Source organism: Diceros bicornis, chromosome 19, assembly GCF_020826845.1.
Source record: "Diceros bicornis minor isolate mBicDic1 chromosome 19, mDicBic1.mat.cur, whole genome shotgun sequence".
NCBI lineage: Eukaryota > Metazoa > Chordata > Mammalia > Perissodactyla > Rhinocerotidae > Diceros > Diceros bicornis.
In genome coordinates this window covers 24,221,745-24,244,950 of record NC_080758.1, presented here as the reverse complement: position 1 = coordinate 24,244,950, position 23,206 = coordinate 24,221,745, and the positions used below count along the sequence as shown (strand labels likewise).

At 48.4% G+C, this 23,206-nt stretch overlaps 1 protein-coding gene across 6 annotated transcripts in view; it reads left to right on the top strand.

The window, feature by feature from the left end:
* CEP250 (centrosomal protein 250) overlaps nucleotides 1–23,206 on the top strand; it is a 44,511-nt gene that overhangs the window by 15,765 nt on the left and 5,540 nt on the right. For 5 of the 6 annotated variants that reach the window (XM_058562814.1, XM_058562813.1, XM_058562817.1 and 2 more), the window contains 17 exons: nucleotides 192–374; nucleotides 1,800–1,944; nucleotides 3,010–3,156; nucleotides 4,138–4,368; nucleotides 5,201–5,394; nucleotides 5,616–5,743; nucleotides 5,942–6,111; nucleotides 9,652–9,819; nucleotides 10,226–10,360; nucleotides 11,702–11,845; nucleotides 12,512–12,645; nucleotides 14,349–14,487; nucleotides 15,436–15,778; nucleotides 16,306–16,427; nucleotides 17,438–17,558; nucleotides 18,857–18,978; nucleotides 19,444–22,059. In XM_058562814.1, coding sequence (XP_058418797.1) covers nucleotides 192–374; nucleotides 1,800–1,944; nucleotides 3,010–3,156; nucleotides 4,138–4,368; nucleotides 5,201–5,394; nucleotides 5,616–5,743; nucleotides 5,942–6,111; nucleotides 9,652–9,819; nucleotides 10,226–10,360; nucleotides 11,702–11,845; nucleotides 12,512–12,645; nucleotides 14,349–14,487; nucleotides 15,436–15,778; nucleotides 16,306–16,427; nucleotides 17,438–17,558; nucleotides 18,857–18,978; nucleotides 19,444–22,059 — 5,242 coding nt within the window. Of the gene's footprint in view, nucleotides 1–191; nucleotides 375–1,799; nucleotides 1,945–3,009; nucleotides 3,157–4,134; nucleotides 4,369–5,200; nucleotides 5,395–5,615; nucleotides 5,744–5,941; nucleotides 6,112–9,651; nucleotides 9,820–10,225; nucleotides 10,361–11,701; nucleotides 11,846–12,511; nucleotides 12,646–14,348; nucleotides 14,488–15,435; nucleotides 15,779–16,305; nucleotides 16,428–17,437; nucleotides 17,559–18,856; nucleotides 18,979–19,443; nucleotides 22,060–23,206 lie in introns of those variants that run through there. The other variant, XM_058562819.1, reaches the window with a different exon arrangement.

Sequence of the window (23,206 nt, the reverse complement as noted above, 5' to 3'; positions counted from 1 at the left end):
TGCTTTGTGTTCTGTTTGTTCCTGCTCACTCAGCTTTGAGTCTTTGTGATGATAAAAAACAGTTTCCTGCTCAAAAGGAAAGATGAGATGTTTAAAGCAAGTAGACACCTCTCTTCTTTGCCTCTGTGATATCTGCTTCCAGGAAGGATTTTAGGTTCCAAGGTTTCTGCTCATCTCTGGTCTCCTTCCAGGGAGCGAGAGCTCCTGCAGAAGACCAGGGAAGAGCTGCAGCAGCAGCTGGAGGTGCTGGAGCAGGAGGCATGGCGACTGCGAAGGACCAACATGGAGCTGCAGCTGCAGGGGGACTCTGCTCAGGGCGAGAGGGAGGAGCAGCAGGAGGAGCTGCACCTGGCCGTCCGTGAAAGGGAGCGCCTGTAAGTGTGACAGTCCCCTCCTCACCGGGGCTTGATCTTCCCTTCAATTCCACACCCTCCTCTCCCCACTCCCCTTCCTCAGAAAGTGGAGTACATTGAAGCCTGGCATATAGTGGGTTCAGATTAGCTTACTGCTCCTTCCTTCGCAGAAAGGTGAAGACAGAAAGTTCATCCAGGCTTTGCTGAGCACCCGTAAGGGATGAGGCACTGTGGGAGATGCAGAAATAAGTAAGACACAGGCCCTGATCTCAAGCAGTTTGCAGTCTAATGGGGAAGACAGACAAGTAAACTAACTGTAGCATGAGGCCAGATGAAGTATGAGCTAAATAGAGCTTCAAGCCAAGTCCTTTGGAAACATAGGAGTTACAGTTAATATTAAAAGCTTCATGGAGGGAAGGGTGGGCTTTCAGTTGGGCCTTGACATATTTTGATGGTAGAGAGTGGGAGAAGGCTAAAGGAACAGATTAGCAACGAAAAAGAGGCAGGAAGTTTCATGGTGTGTTCAGAGTAGGCCGGGCTGGCTAAAGGGTAGGACTTAACCTGGGAAGTAATGGGAAGTGAGCTGGCCCAGAAAGGGAATTTCAGAGTAAAGGGACCTAGCTAATCTGTAAATTCCCCTATATGATGTCATAGAAAAAGCAAGGACTTGAGAGCTGGGCAAAAGCGTGGTTTTAATTATGGCTCTGCCACTTGGACAAATTACTTTATTTGTAAAATGGGAGTGATAATATTTACCTTGAAGGGTCATTGGGAAGTTTAGAGCAGTGTTTTGCAAAATACCAGCATAGAGCCTGACATATGGTAGGTCTTCAGTAGCCAGCAGCAAGGGACTGTATCTTCTTCATCTTTGGCATATCCCCCTCCTCTCCTGTGCCCTCGCTCCTTCCACTGAGTAGGCACGGATAATGGAATCTTGAAGTACTGTTGTAAGGATCATGACTTCTGCAAGGAACGGTCTCCCCTGTACCAGGGAGAAGAGACAATCCACAAAGATAATTATATGTTTTTAAATTTAATTTGTTTGAATGGATAATACATTTATCAATATTTATACGATTTGAAAGTCAAAACTATTTAAAAAGATATACACAGAGAAGTCTTACTCCCCTCTGCTTCATCCATCCCATTTCCCTTCCTTCTGTACGCAACCATTTAAATTAATTTCTTGTTTATCTTTCCAGTGCTGCTTTATGTAAATATATGCATATATTCTTATTCCCTCCAACTTCTTGCATAAAAAGTGGTGTACTACGTATACTGTTCTGCACCTTGCTTTTTTCACTTTATATGTCTTGGAGATCTTTCCTTATCAGTTTATAGACACCATCGTTGTTCTTTTGCATACAAAGGTAATTATATTCCTGTTACTTTTTGGGGTGTGACCACTCCCTAAAACGTCCTTTAGCCCCTTCCTTCCCATCTTAGTCAGGAGACGCTGGCAAGCCTGGAAGCCAAACAGTCAGAATCACTCAGTGAACTGATCACTCTTCGGGAAGCCCTGGAGTCCAGTCGCCTGGAAGGGGAGTTGCTGAGGCAAGAACAAACAGAAGTGACTGCAGCGCTGGCCAGGGTGCGCAGGCCAGCCCCACACTGGCTGGGTGGGCTGGGCGGCTTAGGAAGTTGTGTTTCTGGAAGAGAGCATGCAGCCTGCCTCATTCTTCACCCTGCAAGCCAACCCTCATATTTGTGGCCTCAATTACTAATCTCTGCTTCTGGGTTCTCTCCCTCCCCACATACCCTCTATATTGGAATTAGAATGGTTTTCTAAGGTGTAAATCTGGTTATGTCAGTCTTTTTCTTAAAACCATTCAGTGGCTTCCCAGCTCCTTGGTGCCACATTCAAATCCCTTTGCCATCTGCCCCAAACTGTTTCTAGCCTCCTCCTGACTCCAAATTCCCGTCCTCATGTACCTTTACTCCTGCCGCCCAGCACTAATTGCATCCCCAGTTTTACCTCGTTCTTTTGTGACTCTAATACTTTGCATGTTAGACTCCTCCCTTTGCCTGGACTGCTTCTTTCCTCCCCCTTTAACCGCAAACTGTTTCTCATCTCTCAATAGCCAGCTTAATTGTCAGCTCTTCTACCAAGCATTTTTTTTTTTTGGTGAGGAAGATCGGCCCTGAGCTAACATCTGCCAGTCCTTCTCTTTTTTGCTGAGGAAGACTGACCGTGGGCTAACATCCATGCCCACCTTCCTCCACTTTTATATGGGATGCCGCCACAGCATGGCTTGCCAAGCGGTGTGTCGGTGTGCGCCTGGGATCCGAACCGGCGAACCCTGGGCCGCTGCACTGGAGCGCGCGCACTTAACCACTTGCGCCACCGGGCCGGCCCCCAGCCAAGCATTTTTGATTCTCCAAATCTGAATTAATGCTTTCTCTGAGTTCCCAGAGCACTTTGTGCTTACACTGTCTGTGGTGTGATTACAGTTGTATTGTTTACACTGCTACTGTGCTACTCTCTTACTCCTCAATGAGTGAATGAATGAAGGGAAAACTTGTTTAGAATGCAAGGGAAAGAACGGAGTGTTAACTGATCTCTGTGCAAAGAAAGCAGCAGGGGTTGGGGATGTGATCTGTTCACTGTTGCAGGAAAAGTGGAAATAGGAAACCCTTTAACCCTCTTTGTTTTTAGGCAGAACAGTCCATTGCGGAGCTGTCAAGTTCTGAGAACAGCCTGAAGGCCGAGGTAGCTGATCTTCGGGCTGCAACTGTCAAGCTCAGTGCCTTAAATGAGGCTTTGGCCTTGGATAAAGTTGGGCTGAACCAGCAGCTTCTCCAGGTGAACAAAGATTTCTCTGATCCACAGGGTAGGGCTGGGCTCTGACCGAGGGCAAGCCTGTGACAGAAAAAGCTGATGCCAATGATAGGGAAGAGGCCTTAAATAGATCAGCCCAAGACAGATCAATTCCCAGATGTAGTCCTAAAATGAGCAAAAGGAACATTTATAGTACAGAGGAGAACAAAGACTGTAAGAACTGGGCTTAGCCATTAACAATAGTCCCGTCCTGGGCCATTCTGGTGGTTAGCGGTTAAGTTCACGCATTCCGCTTCTGCCGCCCAGGGTTCGCCGGTTCGGACCCTGAGCGGAGACCTACCCACCGCTCCTTAAGCCATCCTAAGGAGGCGTCCCACATAGAAGAGCTACAACTCTACAACGATGATTCACAACTATGTACTGGGGCTTTGGGGAGAAAAAAGAAAAAAATAAAAGAGGAAATGGGCAACAGATGTTAGCGCAGGGCCACTCTTCCTCAAAAAAAAAAAAAGTCCCCTCCCACACCCACAGCAGAACTGCCTTTGGGCTTTAGGGTAAAATCACCAGAGCGAGGAAGGAGGCCCATGTCCTCTGGAAGGAAGACTCAGTTTCCAATCCTGTTGCATGAGATAACAGCAATCACCAGAAAAAGATCTCTGAAGAGCCTGAATCTCAAAAAATCTTCTCTATAGTTTGCAAATTTAACATGCATCTTCGCTACCCTGTTCCTTTGAGCCCCAGAAATGTTCTATGTTCCCATATTTTGAATTCTTTGAGAGCAAGACTTTGCCTTTTTTATCTCTATTCTCTATCCCCATCAACCCATCTAGTACCTGGAATATAGATAGGCACTAAACCAAATGAATGCAAAGTCCCCTCTCTTATAAGCACTCCTGTGTTCGTCTTTGGAGAATTGATTCATATCTCATTTGAATTTCTGTCTCAGAACTTGATCTCTAAACTGTAACCATTTATGTTTGATGCCCTTCTCTTCTTGGCCAGTAGTTAGAACAGGAGAACCAGTCTGTGTGCAGCAGAATGGAGGCAACAGAGCAAGCGAGAAGCGCTTTACAGGTGGGCCTCACAGAGGCAGAGAGAAGCAGGGAAGCCCTATGGGACAAAAACACTCACCTGGAGGCTCAGCTGCAGAAAGCGGAGGAGACCAAGGCTGAGCTGCAGGAAGATCTCAGGGGCATCCAAGAAGAGAAGGAAGAAATTCAAGAGAAGCTAAGCGAGGTGAGAAGACAAAACTGATCCCATGACATTAAGGTATAATACACGCTCATTGTAAAGAATTAAAACACAACAGAAATGATTCAGAAAGTGAAAAAGTCTTACTTCCTAGAAATGACCAGTGTTACTAATTTGGGGTATATCTTCCAATATTTTTAAAGAATTCCTATAGGAATCATTTACTGATTCCCCACTGCTTCACACCCCCCAGTTTGACTTAGATGCCTCTCCTGTATGCTCTGATAGTACTTCATGCTTATTTCAACCACCACACCCTTCATATTATATTATAATTATCTCTTTACATGTCTCTACCATTACCAAAAGCTCGTTGAAGGCAAGGCAATGTCTACTTCTTTTTAATCCAGCTTTTAGTACAGTGGCTAACACATAGCAGGAACTCAGTAAATTTTTTCTAAACCAATGACTTGGCTCAAAGGTCATCTTTCCCCTCTACCAAACTTCTCATTGCCCTAATGATTATACATAGTCTCCCTTCTCAGAGTCCATTTCTCATGGCACTGGTCACTTTCTTCCTGGTATTTTGTGTATGTCTTACTTCTCCTTAAGACTAAAAGCTTTTTAGAGGTAGGTCTCTTACAGTCCCTAGCATAGGGTCTTGCTTGTAAGAGGGCATGCTTCTTGGGCTGGGGGCTCTATGGGTTGATTAGGGAAATAGATAAATGGTACTTGGTATTGAGTGGACAATGCTCGGGGCTCACAGAGCGAGGTCCAGAATCTCTGAAGAGCCAGTGGCCCTAACCTGGTGATAGCAGCCCTCTGTTATCTCACCTGCCTGCCTCTGCTCTGTATCTCACCAATTTCTTCCCCTCAGGCACGTCACCAGCAGGAGGCAGCCTCAGCTCAGCTGGAGCAGCTGCATCAGGAGGCAAAGCGACAGGAAGAAGTGCTGGCCCGGGCAGTCCAGGAGAAGGAGGCCCTAGTACGGGAGAGGGCGGCTCTAGAGGTGCGGCTGCAGGCTGTGGAGCGGGACCGGCAGGACCTCTGTGAACAACTCTTGGGGCTCAGGTAGGGCCCGGACCCAGTTCAGCCAAGGGCAGAGAGCTTTGCAAGGCAAGGGGTAGCCAAGCTAAGTTCTTTGCCCTAAATATATGGGTTCTAAATGAGTTATGAATTTGTAATTGCCCCCCTAACTTCTCCGGGTAGCCAGTACTTAGAACCCACCTCCTCTTAAGGAAGGGTAAGGGGCTTGATGGGTAAGAACTCTTCCTGATTCCTGAACCTGACAGCTCGGCCAAGGAGCTACTGGAGAACAGTCTGTTTGAGGCCCAACAACAAAATTCTCTGATAGAGGTCACCAAGGGGCAGCTGGAGGTCCAGATTCAAACTGTCACTCAAGCCAAAGAAGTAATTCAAGGTGAGAACCCAGCTGGGATGGGGCACACTCCATTCCATGGGAATCTTGAAAGCCAGCAAGGCAGTGGGAAGCTGTTAGAGGTCCTTCTCCAGCCAGGCCCAGGGCCGCTGAGATGAGAGTTGCTCAGGAGGTCTGGGGAGAGGGGTGAAAGGAGGAGGGCAGAGGCTCAGAGACCAGATCCTGTCCCTGGTATCTTAGGGGAAGTGAGGTGCCTGAAGCTGGAACTAGACACTGAACGGAGCCGGGCAGAGCAGGAGCGGGATACAGCAGCCAGACAGCTGGCCCAAGCTGAGCAAGAGGGGCAGACTGCCCTGCAGCAGCAGAAGTCAGCCCATGAGGAGGAGGTGAACCGACTCCAGGAGAAATGGGTATGTGGTGGTGGATGTGGCTGGGGGACGGGAGAGACAGACACGGCCTCCCATCAGTGAGTGCTCCACCTGCTGACTCTTGGTCCAGATATTGCTGCTTATAAGAAAGAGTGAAATCTGAACAGGACTAGACTAGCCTGGTCACGAGGTGTAAAATCCGGCTTTTATCTATTAAATGAGTCAATATACAAAAAACACTAAGAACAGTTCCTTGTATAGTAAGCTCTATATTTGTGTTAGCTGTTGTTATTGTTATTGTTTTGGTATGTACAAAGAATTAAGAGTGGATCCTGGGATTTAGGATTGTTAAAACTGGCCTCAGGATACAAAGGGAGCAGAGGAATGCCTTGGACCCCTTCTTGCCCAGTTCAGAATTGTTTGTTTTGTCTTTTAATTACATAATTCAGTCCATTTGCTTTTATTGTGATTATAGGTATATTTGGATTTATTTCTACCATCTTATGCTATTTGTCCTGCCTTTTTATGTCTTTTGGGGAGAGGAGATCACTTTTCTTAACTTTTTTTAGAGGGTTAATTGGATGATCAAATTGTATTCTTTTCTCAGCTCTTTTTTTCTCTCTACCACTTTGGATGATATGTACTCTACTTTTTTATTCTGTTAGTTGTTTCCTATAACATTTTAAAATACATACTTAATAAAATCTCCAGTTCTTATTTACCCTTTTCTTGAATGATACAAGGACCTCAGAACATTTACCTGCATTCACTCTTCCCGACCTATGTATTATTTTTTTCAATGTGTTTAGTTATAACTAGTTTGTTAGCAGCATAAATTATGAATTTTGATTATTGTTTTATACAGTCAATGTTTGTCTAGATACACGGACAAATTTACAATTTTTTTGCTCCCTATTCCTTCTTGCATATCAGACTTTGTATTTGGGTTTATTTTCCTTCTTTTGAGGGTCTTTTGGTAGTTAATTGTCTGAAAATGTTTCTATTTTACTTTTATTCTTGAAAGATAGTTTCACTGGACATAAAATTAAGGTATTAAATTCTAGGATGACAAGTATTTTCTCTCAGCATATTGATTATTCTGTGGTTAGTATTGAGAATACTCTGAATAGGTGCATGTCAGACCTTCTTACTCTATCCTCCATGTATCTTAACTCTCTCTTATATTTTCCATGTTGACCTTTCTCTTTCTATACTGTGTTCTGGATAATTTTTTTCAGATCTCTCTTCTATTCATTAATTTCCCTTTTCAGCTGTATTTAATCTGTTATGTAGTCTATTCACCAAATTTTAAATTTCACTTATTAATTTTTTTATTTCTAGACCTTCTTTATTCAGTTGTTTTTTCAAATCTTGGTTGGTTTTTTTTTTTTAATTTTATTTATTTATTTTTTCCCCCAAAGCCCCAGTAGATAGTTGTATGTCATAGCTGCACATCCTTCTAGTTACTATATGTGGGATGCAGCCTCAGCATGGCCGGAGAAGCGGTGCATCGGTGCGCGCCTGGGATCCGAACGCCGGGCCGCCAGCAGTGGAGCATGCACACTTAACCACTAAGCCACGTGGCCGGCCCTCTTGGTTGGTTTTTAATCTCTTTTCCCTAATTTATATTTTCATTCCCCTCTTTTATTCTTTAAACATACAAAACATACTTTTATGCTATCTAATAATTCCAATAACTAAAATCTTTTTGGGGCCTGACTATGTTACAAGTTGTTTCCGTTGGCTATTACTCATGGCGTTGATCCCTGTGTGTTTATGATACCATGTTCTTTGGAAACTTTTCTGTGGGAATCCTGTTAGGCTTGAGATGAAGGAGATTTTCTTCAGAGGATTGGGTTTTGCTTCTGTCAGGAAGCTGAAGGACTAGCATCCCAGGACCACCTTAAAATAAAATTTTTGTTTAAGGTTCTTTAGGCCAACTTCAGGCCCTGAACCCACATGAAGACCAGCTTATGGTTATGAATTCTCAAGGGAGATATTTTTTTTTTACACTGTGTGAGGGCTGAGACAAACAAATTTCCTTGCTATTCCCTTCTGTGGAGTTTTTTGTTTTGTTTTCTCTCCCCCCACTTTCTCTCTCTTCCTTTTTCTTCCCCCTTCCTCCTCCCTCTCTCTCTCAAGTTTGCCCTTAAACTAAGGGCACCCTAGCTCAGGGATAAGCAAGTTGTTTTTGTAAAGGGCCACATACTGTGCTTTGTGAACCCTACAGTCTCTTTCACAATTACTCAACTCTGCTGTTGTAGTGCAAAAGCAGGCATAGACAACATGTGAACAAATGAGCATGGCTATGTTCCAATAAATATATATGGACACTGAAATTTGAATTTCATATAATTTTCACATGTCACAAAATCATATTCTTCTTTTGACTTCTTTTCAACCATTAAAAATGTAAACATCTGGGGCCAACCCCGTGGCTTAGCGGTTAAGTACGCGCGCTCTGCTACTGGCGGCCCGGGTTCGGATCCCAGATGCGCACCGACGCACCACTTATCGGGCCATGCTGAGGCGGCGTCCCACATACAGCATCTAGCAGGATATGCAACTATGACATACAACTGTCTACTGGGGCTTTGGGGAGAAAAGGGGAAAAAAAAAGGAGGAAGATTGGCAATAGATGTTAGCTCAGGGCCGGTCTTCCTCAGAAAAAAGAGGAAGATTGGCATGGATGTTAGCTCAGGGCTGATCTTCCTCACAAAAAAAACAAATGTAAACATCATTCTTAGCTCACTGGCCATACAGCAACAGGAGGCGGGCCCAGACTTGGCCCAGGTACTGTAGTTTGTTGACACTGGTATAGCCCTTTGTAGGTCCAGCTTTATGTGAGAATGTCTTATCAGACTCCCCACCCTTTGTCTTCTGTTTCGTTTTTCTCACATAGCCATAAGATGAATTTTAAGATTATTGGGTATAGCAAATGCCTCCAAGATGTTGAGAAATTGACTGAGGTCACACTAGTAGTGTTGGATTAAAGACTGTAACCCAGGCAGCCTGGTTCCAAAGCCCTTCATCACTATCCTGAGAACCTAATAGAGGGCTGGATTAGTCTGAGAGATCAGAGAAGGCTTTGTTCCACCTCTGGAAGGACCAGGATGCCCTGTCCCAATGCTCTTGTATAATATAGGAGACTTACCTGTATAGTATAGCTAGGCTCGACCTGACTTTTCAGGAGACTAACTCCACCACCCTGAGCAGGGGAGAGTGGGCAGCAGAGAGTCAGTCTGCTGCCTCAGTTCATTGTTAGAACCGTCAACCATGATGTGGTGACTTTAAAATATCAGATATTCATAGCTTATATTAGAGAAAATTGCACTTTAAAAAGCACTTTTACGTGTATTATTTCATTGGAGTTTTTTTATAAATCTCATTTGATTCTCATAGAATTTGGTGAGATTGGTAGGGCAGGGATTATTAGCCTCACTTTACAGATGAGAAAACAGGCTTAGAGAGCTCCAAGATCAGACAGCTGGTGAGCAGTAGACTTCTAACTCTACTCCAGTTCTCCTCCTGCCTCCTCTCCTCACCCATTTGGTTCTAACAGTGTTTCCTTCATATGACCAGGAGAAAGAGCGCTTCCAGCACCAGCAGGAACTGGATAAGACTCTGGAGAGTCTAGAGAGGGAGAAAATGGAGCTGGAAATGCGGCTGAGGGAGCAGCAAGCAGAAACCGAGGCCATCCGGACGCAGAGGGAAGAAGAACGGGCTGAGGCTGAGAGCGCCCTGTGCCAGGTGGGAAGCTGGGAGGACTGGAGCTGCACATCCAAGCTGTGCCCCTACCTTTGACCACTTCCTTTTCCACTCCCAGGAGTGGTGCTGCAGGGGGCTTCCAGAAGAGAATGTAGCTACCCACTTTGCTACCAGTGAGCAGGGTGATCAGCACCATTAGCTTGCAGGGCCGGCAATATGTCGTACTTCCTGAGGGAGGGCTGCTGTTTACCACATCCTGTCAGCATGCAAACCAGTGGCAATCTTTGCACTTCCTGGTTCTCAATCAGTGGGTCCAGGCCTTCCTTTGCCCTCAGCCCCTACCCCATTCGCCGGAAGAGCCCTGGAGCATCTGGAATGTGCTTGTGGCCTAGTGGGTGAGCATGGTAACCCTGATGCAACAAGCCCTTGCCCTCCTGCCCCTCCACAGATGCAGCTCGAAACAGAGAAGGAGAGAGTGTCCCTTCTGGAGACACTGCTGCAGACCCAGAAGGAGCTGGCAGATGCCAGCCAACAGCTGGAACGGCTGAGGCAGGACATGAAGGTTCAGAAGTTAAAGGAACAGGTATGGATGGTGGTCCTGGGCAGGGAAGAAAAGAGGCATTGAGTTACTCATTCAACATTGACCAGTTCTTTGGCATGTCTTGCACCAGGCCTTGTGCTAGGTGCTGCCACATGACAACATAAAGAAGTGGCAGGACAGTGAACATGACAGACATGGTTCCAGCCCTCAGGGAGCTTACGTTCTAGTGGCAGAGCAGACATGAAATAAATGAGATAATTACAGGTTGTAATAAGTGCTGTAAAGGAAAGGAATAGGGTGATACAATTGAGAAGGATTCAGAGGAGACCACTTTCGACAAGGTGGTCAAGGAGGGCCTCACTGAGAAAGTGACATGTGAGCTGAGACGTGAAGAAGGTTGGAACAATAGGGATGAACCTTGAAAGCATTATGCTAAGTGAAATAAGCCAGTCACAAGAGGCCACATAGTGTATGACTCCATTTATAGGAAATGTCCAGAATAGGCACATCTATAGAGACAGAAAGTAGATGAGTGGTTGGGAGTGGGGTGGGAATGGGGAGATTACAGGGTTTCTGTCTGGGATGATGAAAATGTTCTAAAGTTGATCATGGTGATGGTTGCACAACTCTGTGAATATACTAAAAACCATTTAATTGTGCATGTTAAATGAGTGAATTGAACTATATTTCAATAAAGCTGTTTAAAAAAAAGTAAAAAAGCCAGCCATTTGAAGAACACTTTAGGCAGAGGAAATAGGTGTCACAAGGGCCCTGGGATGGAACCAGGCTTGGGGAGTTCAAGGACAGAAGGAGGCAACGTGACTCCAGTGTGATCAGTTCAGGGGCAAGTGGACTGGTGGGCAGGAGCCCTGTGTCTGCCATGGTAGGGGCTTGGATTTTGTTCTAAGGGCAGTGGGAAACTGTTGGATGGTATTTAAAAAGCAGAGTGGGACATGATTTACTATATATATATTTAAAGTTTACTATATATATATATATATATATATATTTAAAAATACTTTAGCTGCTGAGTGGAGAATAGAGTGTGTGTGTGTGTGTGTGTGTGTGTGTGTGTGTGTGTGTGTGTGTGTAGGGGGTGGTAGAATGAAGTGGAAGTAGGGATACTCAACAGGAGGCTGTTGCAATGTTCTGGGACCCTGACTGAGAAAGCCCCGGTGAGCCAGCGCACTTTGTGAGGGAGGAGAGGGAATAGGAAGTGAAGAGTTGAGGTGGCAGAGCATCATGGAGACAACGTGGATTGTTGAGTCCTGCCTCAGCTTTTGCCAACCCAACTGAGAAACCAGTATGGATACAACACGGATTTCAAGACCAAGGCCCCAGCGGAAGCTTTCCTCTACTCACTGCTGTCTTCTCCCTTTGCAGGAGATCACTGGGATGCTGCAGACCCAGCTCCGGGAGGCTCAGCGGGAGCTGGAGCAGGCAGCCCAGCAGCACAGAGATGACCTTGCTGCCCTCCAAGAACAGGGCAGCACCCTGCTTCAGGAGAAGACACAGCTGCAGAAGCAGGTCCCTTGTCCTCTCTCCAAGCCCCACAGCCCTTCCCCAGCATAGCCAGCTCTCTCATTCCCTCCTATAGGACAGGGGAAACCTTGGCCCTGCTGCCTGAGCTTGGGAGGGGAAGAGTATGCCCCAGTACGGAGTGGGAAGTTGAAGGGTGCTCAGAGCTGAGCACGTGCCTCTCAGAGCCCTGAGATAATAATCTCTCTGTGTGGTGACCATGGAACTTAGATTTTCTCAGGGCAGCCCCAGTGTCAGCTATTCTTCCATCCTCCCCATAGATCCAGCATTTTATATACCAGATTGCTCTCTTTATTCTGATTGCTTTCCCTCTCATAATCCTATATCAGATGGTGTTCAGATTGTTTATTTAAAAAAATACACTCACTATACACCTGCCCATCACTTTGCTTTTGGGCATAGTTATATTTAGCCAAGATTTTTATTTGTGCCTGCCTTTATATAGCATATGTGAGGCTGGGGAGACAGATGACTAGGCTGAATGGTATTGGGGGAATGGGGTTGTTAAGAACAGCACAGAAGGATTGGTGGAACCTCCAGAGCATTGGAAGTGGGCCAGTGACTGTGGTAAACTTGAAGGACCCTAAAGCCCTAGGTGAGAAGTATCCTTCCACTGGCCCCCTGCCCTTGGTCCTCATGCCCTTAATTTTCCAGGTAGAAGACTTGAAGTCTCAGCTTGTTTCCAAGGATGACTCCCAGAGGCTGGTGGAGCTGGAGGTTCAGGAGAAGCTGAGAGAGGCCCAGGAGTGTAGCCGAATTCAGAAGGAGCTAGAGAGAGAGAAAGCCAGGTAAGCTAGACAGCACGTGGAGTTGGCTTTCGCCTTTCTGGCTACAGTGGTCACTGTGAGGTTGACAGTTGTTTGCTTGGGTCACCTAGCCTCTCATGTCTCTAGCTCTGGGCTGTTCAGGTAGCTGTGTGGCAAGGACATGGTCCCTGTCTTCGAAGCTTGTAGAGAACACACATTATGCACCAAGACTATGCCAGGGGTTGAGCATACAGTGATAAATGAGACACTATGGTCCCTGCCTCAATAGAATTGATTGTTTTGTGGGGAAGACATTAATCAAATAATTCCCGAAATAAACTATTGCAGATTATGTTACATAGTGTAGAGGAAAGAAATGGGATGCTGAAATAGAAATGAGAGAGAGAAGGGAAATCTACTTTAGATAAGATGTTACGGGGCCGGCCCCATGGCTTAGCGGTTAAGTGCACGCGCTCTGCTACTGGCGGCCCGGGTTCAGATCCCGGTCGCGCACCGATGCACCGCTTCTCCGGCCATGCTGAGGCCACGTCCTACATACAGCAACTAGAAGGATGTGCAACTATGACATACAACTATCTACTGGGCCTTTGGAGGAAAAAAAGGAGGAGGATTGGCAATAAATGTGAGCTCAGAGCCGGTCTTCCTCAGCAAAAAGAGGAGGATTAGCCTGGATGTTAGCTCAGGGCTGATATTCCTCACACACACACAAAAAAGATGTTACGGAAGACCTTTCTCAGGAGATTGCATTTAAACTGATCACTGAAGGATGAAATGGAGCCACCCATGCAAAGGGGTGAGGGAGAGTTCTCTATAGCAGGAATAGAAGTCACACGCAGAGGCCCTGAGGCAGATCAAAGCTTGGGGTGTTTGGTAAAACTGAAAGTGTAGTGAATGAGGAGACAGTGACATGAGCTAGACAAGTCCATATCATTCAAGATGTTTAGGCCACGGCCAGGAATTTTTAGTTTATTTTAGGTTTAGTAGGAAACCATTGGGGGTTTTAAGCAGGGAAATCAACACATTCAACTTATGATGTATTAGAAGGGATAGTAATGACATGAAACATCAGGACTGAGATACGACCATTCAGAATGAAGAGCAGCATGTATTCTCAGTGCTATAGGAGTTTAAGGAGGGAGAAATCCTTTTGTTGATGAAACTAGAGGCAGGAAGACAAGTTAGGAGGCTGGTACAGTTGTCCAGATGAGAGATTCTAAAGCTGAACCAAGGTAGGGCGGTGGGGAAGGAGAGGAAAGGAGTTTAAGGGACGTTAAGGGTGTTGGAATCAATTCTATGTAGTCATCGATTGGATAGAGGTGGGATAAAGGGAGAACTCTGTGATATGGCCAAGACTTCTAAGTTGGGGCACTGGGTGGATAGAGGGGCCATTCACTGAGCTAGGGAACATAGTAGGGGATGATGGGGAAAGGGAGGTGCAGAGGGGATGGGAAGAGTTGGGCATGTTGAATTTGAGGTATTGTATAGATATTTCCGGAATTTGCCAGAGAAGAATAACCTGTGAAGTTGAAATGAGGTATCATGCATGAAGTACCTAGGAGCACTCAGTCAGTGCTCAATGAATGGTAGCTTTTATTGCTACACTATAATCATTACCATTACTATTTCTATTTTAATTATTAATGCTATGTTTAGAACAGTCAGATGAGAAGGTAGTTCTTCATTCCTGAGAGAATGGCCCAGTCCTCTGACCCCTCTCATTTTAGCCTGACTCTGTCGCTGGTGGAAAAGGAACAGAGACTCCTTGTTTTACAAGAAGCTGACTCTGCTCGACGGCAAGAGCTGAGCTCCCTGCGCCAGGACATGCAGGAGGCCCAGGGAGGGCAGAAAGAGCTCAGCGCCCAGGTACTTCCAACCCTGGTTCTGAGCCCAGTTCCTTGGTAGAAGCCTGCTCCTGCAGTGGGGAGCTGACCACTTGGAGTCATGCTGGAACTTCAGCACCCCTAGTAAGAGGGGGAAGCCAGGACTGGGCAGGGTGGGGGCTTGGGAACCTCACCCAAAGTTGAGAACGGCCCCTCTGGGGAACCTGACAGCCCAGAACGTAGTGCCCAAAGGGGCAGAGCTCATGCAAGCCTGGTTCAAGCGTGGCCACGTCCAAGTGTGCTTGGTCTGCTTGACAAGACACAGCAGGGGGAACAAGTATGACTCCAGATCAGGTAGGCAGCACCCAGAGGACTTCCAGGGACTCAGTCTGCTCACAGCAGGATCCACCTTGGGTACAGAGGAAAGATGGAACTGGGAGGGGAAGAGTGTGGGAGTCAGAGCTAGACAGTAGACTGCAGCAGATGAGGACCCTGGTCTACTTGTTAGACAGTCCTGGGTTTGACTCCCAGCGCTACTGCTTCCTGGCTTTGTGAGCATTTGTTTCTTCATCCATAAAACAAGGGTGATAATTCTTAACCATTATAGGATTATATAAAGTGTCAGGAACACAGTAAATATTCAATAAATGGTAGCCATTATTATTGTGACTAGTCATTAGGCTCAGTGTCAGGATTTCAGGCAGAGTTCTAATCATAGCAGGGAGCTGGCATAGTTGCCAGGGGGACCAGGGCCAAAGCCCGTTTGTGTAGCCTAGGCCCATGTTTCAGGAGTCAGTAGGTAGGTATGCAGGTGAGATCTAGGGTAACACTCATTCCAGAGCTCTCCCTACCTGCTGGAGAGCTGAGCCTACTGAAATCCTCTCAGCCCTGATCAAGGTTTGCACAGGGATCGAGTGGGGTGGGGCCTGGGAGCATCCAAAGAGAGGGTATCCACTCCCTGCTCACAGTGACTACACTTCCTCCCTGGCAGGTGGAATTACTGAAGCAGGAGGTGAGGGAAAAGGAGGCTGACTTTCTGGCCCAGGAAGCACGTCTGCTGGAGGAGCTAGAGACATCTCGAGTAACAGAGCAGCAGCTGCGAGCTTCCTTGTGGGCCCAAGAAGCCAAGGCAGCCCAACTACAGCTGCGACTGCGCAGCACGGAGAGCCAGCTGGAGTCGCTGGCTGCAGAGCAGCAGCCTGGACACCATGCCCAGGCCCAGCTGGCCAGCCTCTATTCTGTCCTTCAGCAGGCCCTGGGGTCTGTTGGTGAGAGCAGGCCTGAGCTGAGTGGTAGAGGAGACTCTGCTCCCTCCCTCTGGGGCCCTGAGCCTGGTAAGGCAGCCACCCAAGAACTGAGTCCTTTAGGCCAAAGCCAGGCCTAACTCCCAGGGGAGAAGGAAGGGGAATGCAGTTCCTTAGGCAATGTTGCATCAAGGCTAAGGCCACACTCTGGAATTAATTCAGTCAGAGTTTGAACCCCAGCTCTGCCATTTGGTAGATGTGTGTCCTTGGGCAAGTCACCTATCCTCTCTGAGCTTGATTTTCTCAACTATAAAATGAGAATGTTAAAAGTACTGACCTCTCAGGATTTGTCTAAGGAGTTAATGAGATTACAGAAGTAAAATAGCTCACACATCCAGGCACTTATTAAATGCCTAACAAATGATAGCTAGCATTATCTAGTGCCCGTCATAGTGCCTGGCACATAGGTATGCAGAAAGTGCGTGATGAGTGAACTGCTGAGAGAGGGTTCTTTGAGGAGAGGAGGGATCAGTGGGAAGGCTAAGGCCATTCTGGGGAGGTATGGCTGTTTCTTTTCATAGTACAGCCAGGTCAGAAGTGTTTCCTCATTTTTCCAGACCGGAATGGAGCTAGGATCCTCATTAAGAGAGGGCCCCTCCTAACGGCTCTCTCAGCTGAGGCGGTGGCATCTGCCCTCCACAAGCTTCATCAAGATCTGTGGAAGACTCAACAGGCCCGGGTATGTTCCTCAGCTCTCCTTCCTTGAACTCTTCATCTCCCCCCAAAAAGACTCATGAAGCAGTTTAACCTGTTTTATTCCTAAGATCAAGTTGGGATGAGTTCCACCTCTATCATTTACTACCTGGCAACCGTGAATAAAGCATTTGGTTTCCCGGGCCTTGGTTTCACTAGTAAAATCGGGCAAATCATACCTGCCTCACAGGGTTGTGAGGATTAAATGAGTGAGGGACTGGAGTGAGCCCTGTAAGTTATACAACGCTGTACAGATGTGTGATATTGTTTTGCATCATTTTTCCTCTTAGCCGTAAATTATTCTTGGTGCCAAGACTTCCAAGAAAAACCCGACAAATTAGGGACCACTGAGATTTGAGGTTGCCATTTATGGGAACATTCTAGGCCTAAGACTAAACTAATTGTCCCACAAATTCCACCTTACACTGAACTATCAATCAGTAAAAATTGAGTGCCACTTATTTGCCAGCCACTCTGAGCTGGTGATACAAAAAAGAGACAGACCTGATCTCTGCCCTCAAGAAGGCTCATGACATGGCTGAAGAACCAAATGCATTCTAAGATAAAGCAGAACTAATAGAATTAATTGGATCAATAACAGATGCAAAGGATGATAATAGGAGGAAAGGACAATTCATTCTCACTTGGGAAGGGTCCAAAGGAAGGAAGAAGTGACCTTTGAGCTAAGCTTTGAAGTAGGCGCTCGAGAAGAGGAGAGGTGACCCCGGGCTGAGACTTTAACAGGAGTTCTGTTTCAAAAGACACAGATGGGTCAGAAGGGGATTCTAGGCTCCAGTCAGTTGGAGCAGAGCCTGTCATCACTTTGGGGAGCCATTGCACACAAATTCAGAGATAAATAACCAAGCAATCTGGGAGTAGGTCTGTGATGGCAGACCCCAGCAGAAGCTGAGAGAGAGGAGAGAGCTTGGGCCCTGGACTGGGATAACTTGGTAGATGATGAGGACCTTGAGTTTCACCATAGCCTTTCTTTCCCAGGATGATCTGAGGGACCAGGCGCAGAAGCTGGAACAACGTCTCACTGATACAGAGGCTGAGAAGAACCAGGTTCACACAGAGCTTCAGGATCTGCAGAGACAGCTGTCCCTGAACCAGGAAGGTGAGAAGCTCAAGGCAGGCAGGGGGATTTGGAGGGAGGAGAGGGGAAAGGCAGGAAGCCCAGAAGGGGCAGGCACAGGCCTAGCAGCCACTCTTTACTGCTTACCCACAGCTTTGAGAAGATACCTAGAGGCATCTCCAAAGGGCTGATGACCCCCATGAACTATTTTTCTGCTTTTCTTGGCCTTTGAGGGCCTTCCTGGAAGAAGGGATTAGGAGGAGCAGATTTGGTGAATGGAGAGAAGTTGCTGGCTAGGCTTCCGTTTTGTCTGCAGATTGAAAAACTGGTGACCCAGGGCCAAGACTATGAGAACATTATAAATCTCAGTATCTTTTGTCATTTATCCACGTTACTTTTTTTTGTGTGTGTGTGAGGAAGATTAGCCCTGAGCTAACATCCAATGCCAATCCTCCTCTTTTTGCTGAGGAAGATTGGCCCTGGGCTAACATCCGTGCCCATCTTCCTCTACTTTTATATGGGACACTACCACAGCATGGCTTGACAAGCGGACACCGGGATCCGAACCTGTGAACCCCAGGCCACCACAGCGGAGAGCGCGCACTTAACCACTGCGCCACCAGGCTGGCCCCCACATTACTTATTTTTGTCACCTCCAACTATGTCCTCAAAATGATTAACCTTTGACAGCAGAAGGGTGATGGGCTTGTTTGGGAGACAGCAAGGAGGGAGAATCTCAGGAGAAAGTATCCATGCCATAGCTGAGCGCCAGAAAAGGTGGTGACTACCAGGAAAGGAAAGGAGAAGGGAGGCCTTGAGGCTCGAGGCTCTCCTGCAGAAGAGAAGGGGACAACTAGGGAGTGGGCCACTCTTGAAAGTCCCCCAGAGGGCTCCCTGAGAGCCACACTATACAGAGAGCTGGGTTCTAGTACATTTCAGAAATGGGGGGCAGCCAGCAGGGCAATCCTGCTCTCTAGGAACCTCTGCAAAATCAGAGAATTGGGGACTGGAAAGGACCTCCGACATCACGTAACTCAGCCCTGTCTGGAACTTAGGGTTGAGGATCTCTACGTGATCGGGATGAGGAAGTGTTGGGATGATTATCAGGCAGTGCCGGAGCTGGGCAGCAGATACAGACACAAGTCTGGAAGCAGCAGGGAGCCTAGACAAACAGCAGCAGCTGGCAGATGGGTGATGTCTTTATGAAACTGGATATAATTCTCTCCTTCTTGGCCTTCTTCCCATTTGATTCTGTTCCCCATCCTTCATCTGCCTCTACATCCCTCTTTTCCTCCACCCACAACCATGCCCTTGCTCCACTACCTCTCTTCTTTCCAAAGAGAAATCCAAGTGGGAAGGAAGACAGAACTCCCTAGAATCTGAGCTGATAGAACTGCATGAAACTGTGGCATCCTTACAGAGTCGCCTACGGCGAGCAGAGCTGCAGAGCATAGAAGCCCAGGTAAGGTGGGGTTGCTTCAGGAGTAGTCCCTCAGGGTCCAGGCTCTAGCTCCCAAGCCTAGAGCCTGTGGTCACACCCATCCATGTGTAGTGCCCAGCTTCCTTCAGCAAGTCTTAGTTCCTCTGGCTGTCCCTACATCCCTGAGCTCAGGTCATTATTAAGGCCCCAGTGAATCCTCCTTCAGTTACTTTTTCTGAATTGAGGTTGAGATTTTTGTCCCTTGCCCTGAAGGACAAGAGACTGGGATGGCTCATTTGCACCAGGCTTTCTCCTCTGGGCACAGCAGAGCCCTAGGATGTGGTAGGGATGTTCTTCTACAGTGTCAGCTTAAGTGGAACACGTCAGTTCTTTTTGCCCAAATCCTTGACAATGCTGGTGCCACAGAGCAAGGAAAGGAAGGGCCTGTGTTGGAGTGATAGTATCAGGGAAGTGTAGTCTCAGGTGGTGTTGCATCTTGTTTTCCAGAATGAACGAGAGTTACTTCAGGCAGCCAAGGAGAACCTGACAGCCCAAGTGGAACATCTGCAAGCATCTGTTGCAGAAGCCAGGGCTCAGGCAAGTGCTGCCGGGGTCCTGGAAGAAGACCTGAGAACTGCTCGCTCAGCCCTAAAATTGAAAAATGAGGAGATGGAGAACGAGCGTGAGAGAGCCCAGGCTCTGCAAGAGCAGGGCGAGCTGAAGGTGGCTCAAGGGAAGGCTTTGCAGGAGAATTTGGCTATCCTGGCCCAGACCCTATCTGAAAGAGAAGGGGAGGTGGAGATTTTGCAGGGAAAAATCCAGGAACTGGAGACGCAACGGGAAATGCAAAAAGCTGCTTTGGAAGTGCTGTCTCTGGACCTAAAGCAGAGGAACCAAGAGGTGGATCTGCAACAAGAACAGATTCAGGAGCTGGAGAAGTGTAGGTCTGTGTTAGAGCATCTGCCCCTGGCCGTGCAGGAGCGAGAGCAAAAGCTGACTGTGCAGAGAGAGCAGATCAAAGAGCTCGAGAAGGATCGAGAGACACAGAGGAACATCTTGGAGCATCAGCTTCTAGAACTTGAGAAGAAGGCCCAAGTGATTGAGTCCCAGAAAGGACAGATTCAGGATCTGAAGAAGCAGTTGGTCACTCTGGAATGCCTGGCCCTGGAACTAGAGGAAAACCATCACAAAATGGAGTGCCAGCAAAAGGCAATTGAGGAGCTGGAGGGCCAGAGGGAAATGCAGAGGGTGGCTCTGACCCACCTTACACTGGACCTAGAGGAAAGGAGCCAGGAGCTGCAGGCGCAAAGCAGCCAGATCCACGAGCTGGAGAGCCACAGCACCCTTCTGGCAAGAGAGCTCCAGGAGAAGGACCAGGAGGTGAAGTCCCAGCGAGAACAGATCGAGGAGCTGCAGAGGCAGAAAGAGCATCTGACTCAGGACGTTGAGAAGAGGGACCAGGAGATGCTGCTGCAGAAGGAGAGGATTCAGGTCCTAGAAGATCAGAGGACGCTGCAGACAAAGATCCTAGAGGAGGACCTGGAACAGATCAAGCTGTCCTTAAGAGAACGAGGCCGGGAGCTGGCCTCTCAGAGGCAGCTGATGCAGGAGCGGGCGGAGGAAGGGAAAGGCCAGAGTAAAGCACAGCGTGGGAGCCTAGAGCACCTGAAGCTGATCCTGCGCGATAAGGAGAAGGAGGTGGAATGCCAGCAGGAGCGTATCCAGGAGCTTCAGGAGCACAAGGACCAGCTGGAGCAGCAGCTCCAGAGCCTACACAGGAAGGTTGGTGAGACCAGCCTACTCCTGACCCAGCGAGAGCAGGAGATAGTGGTCCTGCAGCGGCACCTGCAGGAAGCCAGGGAACAGGGAGAGCTGAAAGAGCAGTCACTTCAAGGTCAGCTGCAAGAGACCCAGAAGGCCCTGGCCCAGAGGGACGAGGAGCTCGAGACCCTGCAGCACCAACAGCAACAGGCCCAGGGGCAGGAGGAGAGTGTGAAGGAAAAGGCAAGCACACTACAGAGAGCTCTGGAGCAGGCCCATATGACACTGAAAGAGCGCCAGGGAGAGCTTGAGGACTGCAAGGAACATGTGGGAAGGCTCCAGGAAGAGCTGGCAGTGGAGGGACAGCGGGTACAGGCCCTGGAGGAGGTCTTGGGTGACCTAAGGGCTGAGTCTCGGGAGCAGGAGAAGGCTCTGCTGGCCCTCCAGCAACAGTGTGCTGAGCGGGCACAGGAGCATGAGGCGGAGGCCAGGGCCCTGCAGGACAGCTGGCTGCAGGCAGAGGCAATGCTCAAGGAACGGGACCAGGAGCTAGAGGCCCTGCGGGCAGATAGCCAGTCCTCCCAGCATCGGGAGGAGGCTGCCCAGGGCCAGGCTGAGGCTCTACAGGAGGCCCTCAGCAAGGCTCAGGCTGCCCTGCAGGAGAAAGAGCAGCATCTCCTTGGGCAGGCACAACTGAGCCGCAGCCTAGAGGCCAGTACGGCCACCTTGCAGGCTGCCCTGGACTCCTGCCAGGCACAAGCCCGGCAGCTGGAGGAGGCACTGAGGACACGGGAAGATGAGATTCAGGACCGGGATCTCCGACACCGGGAGGCTGTGCAGCAGCTCCAGCAGGCACTTGCCCAGAGGGAGGAAGAGCTGAGACATCAGAAGAAACAAGGGCAGCTGCTGGAGAAGTCTCTGGCCCAGAGGGGCCGAGAGGATGTGATCCAAGAGAAGCAGAATCCGGGGCAAGAGAGAGAAGAGGAAGAGATGAGGGGCCTTCGTGAGAGCCTAAGGGAGCTACAGCTGACTCTAGCCCTAAAGGAAGAGGAGATCCTGGAGCTGAGGGAGGCCCAACAAAGGAAGAGTCTGGAGGACTCACTCTACAGCCACAAAGCCTCCCCAGTGGAGGAGCCCACTACAAAATTGGATTCTTTAGGGCCCAGGCTGCAGCAGGAGCTGGAGCGACTACAGGCAGCCCTGAGGCAGACGGAGGCCAGGGAGATCGAGTGGAGGGAGAAGGCCCAGGACTTGGCGTTGTCCCTGGCCCAGAGCAAGGCCAGTGTCCACAGTCTGCAGGAGGTAGCCGTGTTCCTACAAGCCTCTGTCCTGGACCGGGACTCGGAACAGCAGAGGCTGCAGGTGAGTCACTCCACGGGCACTAAGGACCTGGGGGAGGGAGCCCTGTCCGGCTCAGCTCAGGGGCTGCCTGCCACCCTGGGCTTGTGGCACCTCAGCAGGTGAGAAAGCTGAAATGACGAGCACCTCAACGTAAGTGGAATCAGGTCACTGTGCTAGTCTGGGGGGTACAAAGAGAATAAGACACCCACAGTGCCTGTCATCACAGAGCTCACAGTCTAGTAGATAAGCAATTAGAATGCAGTGCCTGATTATAATTAGTGCCTCACTGGGGAAGTTGAGTGAGGGACACCCAGCCTTCCCTGGGGGTGAGTCACGAAAGGCTTCCTGGTAAAAGTGGTGTTTAAGATGAGATCTGAAGGGACAAGTAAGGAATTAGCCAAGCACTGGTGGAGGAGGAGCTTTCTGAGGAAGAGGAAAAAGGAGGAGAGAGAGCATGGAGTATCTGTGTGGGGAGTTCAGGCTGCTTGGGACATAGCCGGGAGGTTGGCAAGAGAAGAGAGGACAGCAGGCCCCATCATTCAGGGCTTGTAAGTCATGTTAAGGACCTAGGTGACCAGTGGGAAGTAGATGAAGGATTTAGGGCAAGGGAGTGACACAATCAAATATACAGTTCAGAAAGATCGCTCAGGCTGCTGTGTGGAGAAGCAGGAGATCTGGGGAGACCAACTAGGAGGCTGTAATAGAAATCCACGGGAGAGATGGTGACCTAAGAGAGTAAGTGTGGATGGAGACACGTGGGTGGACCTAGATGTTGATAGGACTTCTGGCAATTGATTGGCTAAGAGACGGGGGGAGTAAAGAAAGGACAGAAAGAAATCAAACCTCCCGGTTTCTGCTCGCTGAGATGAAGAAAGGCAAGTTTGGAAGAGGAGTGGAATGCTGAGTTCAGTTTGGAAATGGAGTGTGGTACCGGTGGGACATGCAAGGGGAGCTGTCCAATGGGCAGATCTGTAAAGTGATCTGAAGTTAAAGGATGAGATTGAGGCTGGCATGAGACACTGTGGAGTTGTCAGCAGTTATGAATAAGTGGGCTCCTCTAGGTAGAATGTCGAGTGAGAAAGGAAGTGGACCTTACGGTATAACATTTAACCTCAGGATCAGGGGCCATGTCTTAGTCACCTCTGCACCACCAGAACTCAGCACAAGG